Genomic DNA, 13,809 nt, shown 5'->3' on the forward strand with positions numbered 1-13,809 from the left:
CCCCGAGCGAGGGTGTGGAGGCTAGACCCATCCCTGCTCACGGACCCGATAGTAGCTAAAGAGCTGGAAGGGGCGCTCGACGCGTACTTACGGGAAAACAGGCAGGAGGATACGTCCCCCATAGTCACCTGGGAGGCACACAAGTGTGTGGTCCGGGGCCTCCTGATAGCAGCGGCTGCCAAACGAAACAAGGCAAGACGCAAACACTATAATGACCTCTTAGGACGCATAGCGCGCCTAGAAGCCGCACACAAACACTCACAAGCCCTCGCGACGCTGCAAGACTTGTGCCGGGCCAGGGCCGAACTCCTGGAAGTTATAGGGAAAAAGATTAAACGGAGCTATATACTGGCCAGAAAATCCTTCTACGAACACGGGGACAAAGCGGGTGCACTACTGGCGAAAGCCCTACAGTCCAAAAGAGCCAAAACAACTGTCCACTCACTGATGGACAGCAAGGGCCGGAAGGTACACACCTCCCCGGATATTGCCAACCTCTTTGTCCAATACTACACAGGCCTATACAATTTGCCCACCCAGTCCACAACAACCACAAATGTCGCACGACAAGCCTCCATTGACGACTTCCTTCAACGGCACGGCCCGACCAAATTGACGGAGGAGGCTAGAACAGACCTAAACACACCCCTAAACGCTGCCGAGGTCGGCTTGGCCTTGAAACAAATGAAAGTTGGCAAAAGCCCTGGCCCGGACGGGCTGACAACAGGGTACTATAAAACATACGCCAAGGTTCTTACACCATTCTTTGTTTCGGCCTTTGCCTCCTTCGCCAACGCCCAAACCCCTCCCAGAGACCTACTAACGGCACACATTGTAGTCATTCCCAAACCTGACAAAGACCCTACCTTGGTGACCAACTACAGACCCATCTCGCTCCTCAACGTGGACCTTAAGTGGTTCGCCAAGACGGTTGCTAATAGACTGCTCCCCTACATGCCCAAACTCATAGACGTTGACCAGGCCGGTTTCATCCCGGGTAGAGAGGCACGGGACAACACGCTTACGGCCCTGAACCACTGGCTTACCTCGAGGGGGTCCCCGGGGTTCTTCCTGTCGTTGGACGCGGAGAAGGCGTTTGACAGGGTGGCGTGGGACTACCTGCGAGCGACCCTCGAAGCAGTCAATATCCCGCCACTCATGTTAAATTACATAGCGACGCTATACACAGGCCCCACGGCGAGAGTCAGTGTGAACGGCCACCTGTCGGACGCCTTCCCCATATCGAACGGAACTCGTCAGGGGTGCCCCCTCTCTCCCCTGATCTTTGTCCTCACCCTGGAACCCTTCTTGAGGCGACTTAGGTCAAATCCGACGATCAGGGGCATAGACGTGGGAGACCAAACCTACAAACTCGCCGCGTTTGCGGATGACATCCTGCTAATGCTAAGAGACCCCCTCACGACAATCCCAAACCTCCTGTTGGATCTCCAGGAGTTTAAAATCATATCCAACTTACAGATCAACCTGTCTAAATCGTATGCCCTGAACGTTTCCCTACCCCAGAATCTATGTGATCAATGCCAGGTAAACTTCCCATTCAAATGGAACACGAGGGCCATCACTTATCTAGGGATCCAACTCCCGGTCTCCCTCTCGAACCTTTACGCCCTAAACTATCTCCCACTGCTCCAAACGATAATGAAAGACCTGAAAGACTGGGCCCCAAAACAGCTATCCTGGTTCGGTAGGATAGCGGTGGTCAAGATGAATGTCCTTCCTCGATTACTCTATACCATGCAAGCAATCCCTATTAGACCCCCCCTGCATTTTTCAGGTCTTTCAGAACAGCATGCACTAAATTTGTTTGGAAGGGCTCTCGCCCGCGCCTAAGCTTTGCTAGACTCACGGTCCCCAAGCCACAGGGAGGATTGGGGCTCCCAGACTTACACAAATACCACTTGGCGTGTAATCTCACCAGAATAGTTGACTGGGCCACGAATGGGAACCAAAAACAGTGGGTGGGGCTGGAACAAGCTTTCTCCCAGATCCCGCTAACGCACCTGCCATGGTCCTCGCAAGATAACACCCCACCCACATGTAAAGCTCACCCCCTCATACCCGCCTCCCTACGAGCCTTCCGGGAGGCTTGTTCCAAACACAAACTATCAGACAGATGCGGCCCGTTAACCCCCCTCAGACTGAACCCCGACTTCCCCCCGGGCATGCACACGGCCTTCCTGAGGGATGGGTGGCCACACCCTACAGTCCAGGCGGGACAGTTCTTCGCCGCAGGAAAACTCCTGCTTCAGGAGGAACTAGCCACCAAAATGGACAAAGAGAGCTTCCCGTTCTGGACCTACATACAAATCCGACACTTCCTAGACAGGACAGCCCCGAGCTCCATTTGGTCTAGACCTTGCTCCCCGTTCGAAAAGCTCTGCTCCACCGAGAGACCACAGAGACACCTCATTTCCACAATATACGGCCTGTTATTCTCCACGCACTCCTCCAAACAGCACTGGGCCAACCAGCAGTGGGAGAGTGATTTATCACTCGACCTCACGGAGGCAGAATGGGAATCGGTATATAGAATGGCCCACAAAGGCTCGATTAACGTTCAAGTCCAGGAAAACGCTTACAAACTCATCTCCCGCTGGTACAAAACCCCGCTTAAACTACACAGAATCGACCCTTCCCTTCCAAAGGTCTGTTGGAGATGCCATCGAGAGACCGGCTCGTTTCTCCACATGTGGTGGACCTGCCCATCGCTCTCAGCCTACTGGACGGAGGTCCACAAGGTCATTACCCAGGTAACCACTGACACACTAGATTTCACGCCTGCGCAATACCTCCTCCACCATGCTCAGACACTCCCGAGGGGATACTGCCGCTCGTTAGCCATGCACATGGTGAACGCCGCACGAATGTGCATCCCAATCAAATGGCTCTCCAAACATCCCCCCTCTATAGCTGACTGGTTCCAAAGGATCCAGAAAACAATGGAGATGGAGGACCTAATCCATCAAGCCCATGACAACCCCACACGATTCAATGAAACGTGGGCCTGTTGGAAACACTACACTTCGACGACCGACTATACCGCGGCTATGACTCGTGGAACCTGAATAAAAGCCCCCACCGCACAGCACCCTGTCAAGCCGTAACTCGAGGCATGCCCCGTCTGGTGCCCCCCCCCCCCCCCCCCCCCCAAGCTTCCCCCACCCAAACCTACAGTTCGTGGGAATAGGTACACACCCATGGAATAGCCCCTAAGCCTTAGGACACTACCCACAGAGTTAAGCAACAGATGAACACGGAGACCTGGCCATCCACGGAACGAATAGGGAGACCACGCTTGTTCTACCACATCTTGTTACACCCACGGGGCCCGGGGCCTCCTAGGGAACTTATCTCACATCCCCGCCAGAGTATACCACCAAACGTATTTGGAACACTGTAGAAACGATGCGTGAGACGTACCTACACCCCAGAACACGGCAGATGAGAGCAGGATCATATGACACCATGTGGTTACATATTGAAGGGCTAAAATTTATAGATGACTTATAGCAATTCCTCTAACTCTTCTATCTGCACTTACCATATACACTGCAGCGGCTGCGTCCGCATATTTCTGTCTCATATGAATGTTCTGTTTCTTGAGTTGGCCAGTGGGCCGTTTGTCCTGTTATTGTGTTTGCTGAAGAGTAAATAAACATTCTTTCTTGAAAAAAAAAAAAAAAAAAAGCAATTGCGTCTGCGTAACCATAGTTACGCAGCGCAATTGCTTACTTGCGCCGGCGTATCGAATGCTCCTGATTCAGAAAGCTCGATACGCCGACTGCAGCCTAAGATATGCCTGGCATAACGCTCTTATGCCGTCATATCTTAGGCTGCATTCTTACACAGGCCACTAGGTGGCGTTCCCGTAGTGGTCAGCATAGAGTATGCAAATTGCATACTAACGCCGATTCACAACCGTACGCGCGCCCCGCGTACGCAGTTTACGTCGTTTGCGTACGTCGGTTTTTGCATAAGGCTGCCCCTGCTATTAGCAGGGGCAGCCAATGCTACGTATACCCGTCGTTCCCGTGTCGCGTTTTTTTAAAATTACGTCGTTTGTGTAGGTGAATCGTGAATGGCGCTGGACGCCATTCACGTTCACTTTGAAGCAAATGACGTCCTTGCGACGTCATTTACCGCAATGCACGTCGGGAAAGTTTCCCGACGGAGCATGCGCACTACGCTCGGCGCGGGAACGCGCCTAATTTAAATGATCCACGCCCCCTACGGGATCATTTAAATTACGCGCCCTTACGCCGGGCAGTTTTCCGGAGCGCACACGCAATTTACGGAGCTACTGCTCCATGAATCAAGCGTAGCGCAGGAAATTTACGGAGGCGCAGCGGCAAAACGGTACGCTGGGCCTCCGTAAGAAATGGGCAAAGCTACCTGAATCTACCCCATGGATGGTAAGAATTTGCCCCTTTGCCACAGCTCATCCTACTTGACTAGCTACACATCCCCCAGTGTCCTTGACATGCCATAGTCCATCCAATTTTTCACTTGGGGTGAACAACACTTCCCAGCAGTTCCCCTTCTTCTTTAGGGACAACTCCAGGGACAAGGAGAAACAGCTGCATTCAAATAGCAAGCAGCCAGGCCATGGTGCAAGGGGGATATATAGGGAAAAGTGGGGACAGGGAGATGCGCAAGGTGACCGTTGATATAGTGGGTACAAAGTATGTCACCCCATCATGAATGGTTTGCCCCAATAGGTTCTGTTGCTGTAACCAAATTATATAGCTTAAAAATGGGGTGGGGGGAGGAGGGAAATGGCCAAGAATAGACCAGAAGGGGTTACTATTAGCAGCAGAAAGTAATAGGTCAGGAGATGTTCAGATAGTATAAATATACAAAATTATTTATTAATATTGGGCCAGATTTACATAGAGATACGACAGCGTATCTCCTGATACGCCGTCGTATCTCTGAGATACGAAGGTCGTATCTATGCGGCTGATTCATAAAATCAGTTACGCATAGATAGCCTTAAGATCCGACAGGTGTAACTGTGTTACACTGTCGGATCTTAGGCTGCAATTCCAGGCCGGCCGCTAGGTGGCGATTCCATTGCGATCGGCGTAGAATATGCATATGACTAGTTACGCCGATTCACGAACGTACGCTTTGCCCGTCGATCTAAATTTACGTTGTTTCCGTAGAGATGCGTCGCGTAAAACTAAGCATGCCCTCTAGGTGGTCTAACCCATGTTAAGTATGGCCGTCGTTCCCGCGTCGAAATTTTACATTTCACGTCGTTTGCGTAGGTCGTCCGTGAATGGTGCTGGACGCCATTTACGTTAATGTCGAAACCAATGATGTCCTTGCGACGTCATTTAGCGCAATGCACGTCAGGTAATTTTACAGACGGAGCATGCGCAGTACGCTCGGCGCGGGAACGCGCCTAATTTAAATGGTGCCCGTCCCATTTGGCGGGCTTGCGCCGAGCGGATTTACGTTACACCGCCGCAAGTTTACAGGTAAGTGCTTTGTAAATCAGGCACTTACGCTGTAAACCTGCGGCGGTGTAACGTAAATGGGATACGTTACGCCGCCGCTGCGCACCGTAATTCTACCTGAATCTGGCCCATTAATATCAAGAACATATATAAGCAGTACAGTGATCGAAGGAACTATAAGGGGAGGTGGATAATCATATACAATAATTCAATTATCACTAAAAAGACACACAATGTGACAAACAGTTAGACAAAACAAAAAACTCAAGGCACAAGTCCGGACGTATATGTATTCAGCCCCAATGATCCTGCCTGATAATCAAATAGTGGCTAATTTAAATGAAAAAGGGGGGTAATCATATATCAAATATCTCGATAGCCCCTGGTAAATGAATGCCGAATGGATGGTGGTTAAGGAGGGTTGAATACAGTGGCCCAGATTCAAGTAGAATCGCGCAATATTTGCGTGGGCAAAGAGCAAATTTTTTTCTCTGCGCCCACGCAAATATTGCGCTTTGCCCGCGATTCACGGAGCAGTTGCTCCGTAAATTGCGCGGGCAATATGCTAAGCAGCCGGGCGCAAGGCTGCCTAATGTAAATGATCCCGCCGGGGGCGGGAATCATTTAAATTAGGCTCGCTCCCGCGCCGAGCGAACAACGCATGCTCCGTCGGGAAACTTTCCCGACGTGCATTGCGGCAAATGACGTCGCAAGGACGTCATTTGCTTGTAAGTGAACGTGAATGGCGTCCAGCGCCATTCACGGTTCACTTACGTAAACGACGTTAAATTTGAACGTCGCGAGTGGGAGGCGCAGCTATACTTTAGCATTGGCTGCGCCTGCTATTAGCAGGAGCAACCTTATGCTAAAGGCGCCGTACGGAAACTCCGTACCTTGCGTAGGCAGGGCCCGCGCAACTTTTGTGAATCGGTGGTAGTATGCAATTTGCATACTATACGCCGATCACAATGGCCGCGCCCCCTAGCGGCCATCGCAAGAATGCAGCCTGGGATGTGAAGGCATAAGGAGGCTTATGTCTGTCATATCCTAGGCTGCAGTCGGTGTAACGAGGTTCCTGAATCAGGAGCACTCGTAACACCGGAGCAAGTAAGCACTTGCGCCGCGCAACTATGGTTGCGCGGGCGCAAGTGCTTCTTGAATCTGGGCCAGTGTGTAAGACAAGTTCGTAGCTGCAATGCAATGGAGGCGGAGGACAGCATGACAGGGTGTAGGGAACTTAGGTGTAGAAAGGGTTAAAGTTAGAGGGGGTGGTTAATAGGATCCTAGAAATTAACTATTGGAGGAGGTGAGGAGAGGGGGAGGAGAGTTCAGTGAGCTAGGTGATGCTGGAGGAGGGGCAGCATCAGTCCGGGGGAAGAAGCAAGGAGAGAAGTCCTGCAGCCTGTCTGTGTATCGGGTCAGCGCTCTGGGTCATCTGTGGAAAAGGCAAGGAAGGGAAGAAAAATGTCAGAGGTAGCCGGGTTGTTAGCGCAGCTTCAAGCTGTTGCGGAGGTCCACGGCGCGGACTGGCTGCAAAGCCAGATCACCGCCACTCTGCGGGGGGTGCAGCAGGCCCCGGTCGGGTCTAGGCCTGCTTCAACGCGCGCGAGGCGGTCGATACCGCCGGAGCGCTTTAGCCCAGATAATACCCCCAGGTCACAGCGTCGGGTGCGGAGTCCCAGTAGGCCCCCGTCGGGCCCCCCCGCCAAGCAATCTCAGTCTGCCACGGCACGGGCGGGGGGCGGGGGGGCGGGAAGCGCGCAGCGCGGGGGAGCCTCTCGGGTGCCCAGGCCTACCTCCCCTGTGTTGGTGCAGGCCCAGATTCACATGGCTGTCCCCGGTGGCGATGTTCCGGTCGGGGGGGCGGCCCGGCGTGGGAAGGACCCTCAGACAGGCGCCGGCCTAGCTCGGTCCACAGGCGGCGGCCTCGCACGCGGTGGGGATGCGTTCAGGGATGCAGATGGAGCGACACCAGGCCAGTCACGTCAGTCGGGAGGTCCCGCCTCCAGGCACCGTTCGGAGTCTGGGAGGGTTGACCGGAGGGGCAGTGGTGCTCAGGCTGCAGCCGCAGTGCTGAGGGATGATCTGATTGAAGAGTTCAGCAGCGATGGATACGAGAGCCCTCGGGGGGTGGTGGCTCCCATACCTGTCACAACGCCAGCTGTGTCCAGAGGTCGGGGAAGGAGTGAGGAGGTTCGTCAACGACCACACGGGCAGGCGGCGACCGGTTCCAGCAGCAGTGAAGAGGGGGAGCTGCCGGAGGACCCCGCGGAGGATGGACGTTATGGGAACCTGTCGGCTGGAGGACCTTCACGGCCGCGCCGAACCGGTAAGACTACATCTAATGTGGTTGCGGGGGGTAGGGGTGTGGTTAGTGCGCAGGACATTAGTGGGGGGGTGGCGGTGCTTAGTCCCTCAGGGGAGGGGGGTGTGTGGGATGCCTTACGGGAATTGTTACGTAGGCTAGATGGGGGTGCTCCTCAGGTTGCGAGCCCGCTGGGTCCTTGGGTCCCCCCGGTGCCAGTACCCCCCCTCCCGGTTCCTGCCCCCGCCGTTCAGGCGCTGACAGCGGTAGTTGTCCCTCCCCCGGTGCCGGCGAATCCAGGGACAGGCGTGGCAGGGACACAGACGGACAAGGACGGCGTGGGAACGGCGGCGGAACGCAAGGACAAAGACAAGGACAAGGACGGGGACAAGGTGCGGCTGGATGACGCGGCTAGGGGGGAAATTTACATTTGCTTTGAAGGGCCGTTGGGTGCCCATCTTAAGCCAGAGGTGAGGGAGAAAATTCAGAAGGACGAGTTTGTGGAAATATTTTCCCTGCTCCCGTTGGAAAAATTTCACCTCGACCGGGTGAAGCCGGACGAGAGCAAAAAGGATGAGGAAGAAAAACGTCGGTATAGGCTCATTCCGCGGACGTTTACGAATTGGCTACAGGCGTTTGCGATTATGGCTAGCGTGATCGGGGAAAAGGCCCCCGAGAAATGCACGGCCCTATTCTGTTACCTTGATGCCATTCACGAAGCGCATAGGGTGTACGGGGGTCTGGCGTGGTTGAGGTATGACGAACAGTTTCGTCAGCGCAGGGCGGTGCGTCCCTCCATCCGCTGGGACCATAAGGACATTAGCCTGTGGATGAGGTTGATGACCTCGACCAGGGCGGCGGGCCAGTCCTTTCCTGGGGGGGCCGGCGGCGCTTCCTCCGCGGGATCGCCGGCCCTCAAAAAGAAAGGGGTGTGCTGGCAGTTCAACGACGGAACCTGTCGTTTTGGAGGATCATGCCGCTTCAAGCACGAGTGCTCAGGGTGTGGTGGGTCGCACGCGTTCAATAGGTGTTTCAAACAGGGGAAGCGGGCCGGAGATGGCGCTGGAAAAGGGAATGACGCCGGTGAGGCTGGAAAGGATGCTGCCTTTTCTAAGTAAGTATCCGGACAGGGCGGCGGCGCGTTTGCTAGAGCAGGGGTTCGGGGAGGGTTTCGTGATTCCGAGTTCGTTGGCGGAGGTCCCTCCGGTGGCGGACAATTTGCGGTCAGCTCTGCGACATCCGGGGGTGGTGTCGGCTAAGCTGGCCAAGGAGGTGGCGCTCGGCCGGATGGCTGGCCCGTTTCGGGAACCACCTGTGGGGGGTTTGGTGGTGTCCCCGTTGGGCGTAGTTCCGAAGAAGGAAGTGGGTCAATTTCGGATGATACATCATCTGTCGCACCCAAAAGGGGGGTCGGTCAACGATGGTATTGATCCGCAGAGTTGTGCGGTTACCTATACATCATTTGATGCGGCGGTGTCTTGGGTTAGAAAGTACGGGAAAGGGGCTTTGATGGCAAAGACGGATGTGGAATCCGCCTTCAGGCTGTTACCGGTGCACCCCACTAGTTTGCGTTTGCTGGGGTGCCACTGGCAGGGGGAGTATTTTGTTGATCGTTGCCTGCCGATGGGTTGTTCCATATCGTGCGCTTTGTTTGAGACGTTTAGCTCGTTCTTTGAATGGGCGGTCAGGGAAGTGGCGGGGGTGAATTCCGTCATCCACTATTTGGATGACTTCCTGTGCATAGGACCCCCGGACTCCCGCTGTTGCGGGGTTCTGTTGGGTACGGTACAGTATTTGGCGGAACGTTTTGGGATCCCCTTGGCCCCCGACAAAACGGAGGGCCCTGCGTCTGAGCTGGTGTTCTTGGGGATCACCATTGACTCGGTGGCGATGGAATGTAGGCTACCAGAGGATAAGGTGTTGGCTTTGAGGAGGGAGGTCAGTGAGGCCCGGGTGAAGCGGAAGATTCGATTGAAGGAGCTCCAATCCTTGTTGGGGAAGTTAAATTTCGCGTGTCGGATTATTCCCATGGGACGCATTTTCAGCCGAAGGCTTTCAGGGGCCACGGCAGGGGTCCGGGTGCCAAACCATTTTGTGCGCCTGACCAATGAACTGAGAGACGATCTGAGGGTTTGGGGAACGTTCCTGGACTCTTTCAATGGTCGTTCGATGTGGCAGACGGGGCCGGTCAGCAACGCCGACCTGGCTCTATTTACCGATGCGGCGGGGTCAGTGGGCTATGGGGCCTATTTCAACGGACGGTGGAGCGCGGAGCCCTGGCCGGAGTCTTGGAGGGCAGCAGGGTTCCTCCGGAACCTGGTGCTGCTGGAGTTGTTCCCCATCGTGGTGGCGATGGAATTGTGGGGGGAGTTCTTCAGGAATAAAAAGGTGCGCTTCAATTGCGACAACATGGGGGTGGTGTGGGCGATCAACAGCATATCGGCATCCTCGCCCCCGGTGATTAGGTTACTGCGGTACTTGGTACTTAAGTGTCTCAAAGTGAATGCCTTGATATATGCGGTGCACATTCCTGGGGTGGATAACAGATTGGCGGATGCTTTATCTCGTTTCCAGTGGGCGGAATTCCGGATCCTGGCGCCAGGGGCAGAGGGGCAGGGGGAACCCTGTCCTCAGAAGTTGTGGGACATTGCACTGGAGTCGCCGCAGGATTGATTCGGCAGTCGATCAGCGAGGGAACGTGGCGAGCTTACTCTAAGGTGTGGCAGGAATGGTCCGCACTGAGGGAGGAGGTAGGAGGGTCGGAAGATCCAGAAGACCTGCAGTCGTTGGTCTTATACTTTGTGTGCTGCAATTACGAGAGGGGAACCTCGGGTGGCGCCATTAGCAAAAAGATGGCGGCATTGGCTTTTTTATTTCAGATGGCGGGCCTCAGGGATTTTACAAAATCCTTTGTGGTGCGCAGGGTGTTAAAGGGATACAGGAAGGGCAGTACTACACGGGATTCCAGGCGTCCGGTGTCGTTCGCGGTCCTGGGTACGGTATTGGGGAATTTGGAAAAGGTTTGCGCATCGCTTTATGAGCAGATACTTTTTCGGGCTGTTTTCGTTCTGGCCTTTTTTGGGGCATTCAGGGTGGGGGAATTAGTTTCCCCCTCCAAGGTGGTGGGGGGAGGACTACGAATGCAGGACGTTAGGTGCCTGGAGGAATCGGTGGTGATTTGGCTTAGCCGTTCGAAGACGGATCAACTAGGTAGGGGCGTAAAAATAGAGTTGTTCCGGGGGAATTGTCCACTAACATGCCCGGTTGAGGTGGTAAGGCGGTTTTTGGCCGTTCGCCCAAAAGGGGGGGAGGCTCTGTTCATCCATCAAAAAGGGGAATGTTTGTCTCGGTTCCAGTTTACGGCGGTGTTCCGGAAATGTCTGAAGGAGGGGGGTCTAGTCCCGGGAGAATATTCGGCGCATTCGTTTCGAATAGGGGCAGCAACGGAAGCGGCAAGGGGAGGCCTGCCTGCAGATTCTGTAAAGCGGATTGGCAGATGGGAGTCTAATAGATATAAACTGTATGTACGGCCTCATTTGTTGTAAACAATGAGGTATCGGTGGTTGACAATGCTGATGTTAATGTTTTCGGGGGGTTGTTTTTGGTCCTGCTGGGTATTGTTTTTCTCTTTTATGTCTTTACAGATCCCCAAGGTTGTCTGATTTGGATCCTAGGACATTCATTTGTGTTTTGGGGGGCAAGAAGGGCGGATGTCAAGCCTGGGGGGAGACAGCTGGGGGTGCCCAGGGAGGAAGGAAGGGTACGATGGATAGGGATTAGGGGTCTCATGTGGCAGAAGGTGTTACCCGAAGTTCACAGGGGGGCTAGCTTAGACAGGGCCCCGGACATTTTGGTGATACATGCGGGGGGGAATGATTTGAGCGTCCGGCCGATGCGCCAGGTGATCAAAGACATACAATGGGATATACGCCGACTGCGGGCCTCTTTCCCTGACCTGATCATTGTTTGGTCAGATATTGTGGCTCGCATGGCCTGGAGGGAGGCCAGGTCATTGGAGCGTTTGGATAAGGCCCGGATAAAGGTGAACAGAGAAGTGGGCAGGTTTGTGGTGCAGCAAGGTGGGATAGCGGTTCGCCATTCAGATTTAGAAGTTGAGACTTGGAGGTACCTGAGGGGGACGGGGTTCATCTCAACCCGATCGGGATCGATCTTTGGGCTCTGGGATTGGAGGAGGGCGTTAGGAGGGCTTTCCTGGTGTGGCGGCGGGCCCAAGTGTGAGGTGGTCCCACTTGTGCCGCGGTGGCGGTGGGTTCCCCTGCCGTTTGGTAGAAATAGACGGTGGTTAGGTAAAAACGGTGGGGGGGCATAGTTACAGGGATGGTGTCTGCCTTGGTGGTCTGGTGTCAGTCTGGACCACCAGGGGAGAAGTGGGTGGGTCTGTGGTCAGCTAGGTCTTCGAGTCGGTAGTCGCGACTGGGGACATGTCGTTAGCTAAGAGGGTACCACAGGCCCAAAAGAGTGATCAGGGGTTGTCAGGGGGACTGACAACCAAGGTATGGTTAAAAGGTTTAACAATTGAGGAATAGGTTAAATATTTAAAGTTGGGTGATATATATATGTATATGATGGTGTATATATATATATATATACAGTTTTTGTATTTGTTAATAAAGGCCTACCAGGCCATTTTAAATCCAGCACGTGTCAGTGTGATTATTGGGAAAGGTTTAATGTTAAGGGGTATATGCTTGTATTGGTTGGTGCGGTAAGTTATCCGGCTGCCCTAGTCAAGACAAGTTCGTAGCTGCAATGCAATGGAGGCGGAGGACAGCATGACAGGGTGTAGGGAACTTAGGTGTAGAAAGGGTTAAAGTTAGAGGGGGTGGTTAATAGGATCCTAGAAATTAACTATTGGAGGAGGTGAGGAGAGGGGGAGGAGAGTTCAGTGAGCTAGGTGATGCTGGAGGAGGGGCAGCATCAGTCCGGGGGGAAGAAGCAAGGAGAGAAGTCCCACCCTCCCGCCCTAATTATAGGAGTTAGGTGGTTTTGACAGTACAGGATGGCGGTGGGTTCCCCTGCCGTTTGGTAGAAATAGACGGTGGTTAGGTAAAAACGGTGGGGGGGCATAGTTACAGGGATGGTGTCTGCCTTGGTGGTCTGGTGTCAGTCTGGACCACCAGGGGAGAAGTGGGTGGGTCTGTGGTCAGCTAGGTCTTCGAGTCGGTAGTCGCGACTGGGGACATGTCGTTAGCTAAGAGGGTACCACAGGCCCAAAAGAGTGATCAGGGGTTGTCAGGGGGACTGACAACCAAGGTATGGTTAAAAGGTTTAACAATTGAGGAATAGGTTAAATATTTAAAGTTGGGTGATATATATATGTATATGATGGTGTATATATATATATATATACAGTTTTTGTATTTGTTAATAAAGGCCTACCAGGCCATTTTAAATCCAGCACGTGTCAGTGTGATTATTGGGAAAGGTTTAATGTTAAGGGGTATATGCTTGTATTGGTTGGTGCGGTAAGTTATCCGGCTGCCCTAGTCAAGGGATAGAGGGGGAGGGGACGGAATGAGGAATGGCAAGGAGCAGTGGAATAATTCAGCGATGCCTAGGCAGGAGATCAATCATAAGGAGATTTTTATCTAAAAATGGTAATTGGGCTATGAAAGAAATATTTTCAAAAAAGATGGTGGAGTCACTTGAATATTTGAAATCCTGTATGGGGCTGCGTGAGGAAATATTGATTGGAACAAGTTGTGCCGGATCCAAACAGATTAGCAAGGAACAGCATGAACTGATGCAGCATAGGGGAATTACCTATATTAATGCAAAGTTCATTTGGTAATTACATATAGGACAATGTATTTTGTGCTGACGCTGGGTATAAATCCGACCACAAATGGTTAAGCACCAATTAAGCACAAGAAGTAACAAGCTGCAAACTTATGTCCAAGATTGATTGTACATTACCAACTTCTTGCTTGTAATCGACTTTCAGTCATCCTAGTGGGGATGACGATGGATTCCTAGGCTCATCCGATCGGTCTGTTAAAT

At 53.2% G+C, this 13,809-nt stretch overlaps 1 protein-coding gene across 1 annotated transcript; it reads left to right on the top strand.

The window, feature by feature from the left end:
- Nucleotides 1-7,217: 7,217 nt before the first annotated feature.
- LOC120921736 lies at nucleotides 7,218-13,206 on the top strand. The gene is made up of 3 exons (XM_040334270.1): nucleotides 7,218-7,812; nucleotides 11,433-12,074; nucleotides 12,835-13,206. The coding sequence occupies exons 1-3, from the start codon at nucleotides 7,311-7,313 to the stop codon at nucleotides 12,876-12,878; spliced, it is 1,188 nt and encodes a 395-aa protein (XP_040190204.1). The 5' UTR covers nucleotides 7,218-7,310; the 3' UTR covers nucleotides 12,879-13,206.
- Nucleotides 13,207-13,809: the final 603 nt, after the last annotated feature.

Source organism: Rana temporaria (assembly GCF_905171775.1).
Source record: "Rana temporaria chromosome 4 unlocalized genomic scaffold, aRanTem1.1 chr4a, whole genome shotgun sequence".
In the NCBI taxonomy this organism is placed as follows: Eukaryota; Metazoa; Chordata; class Amphibia; order Anura; family Ranidae; genus Rana; species Rana temporaria.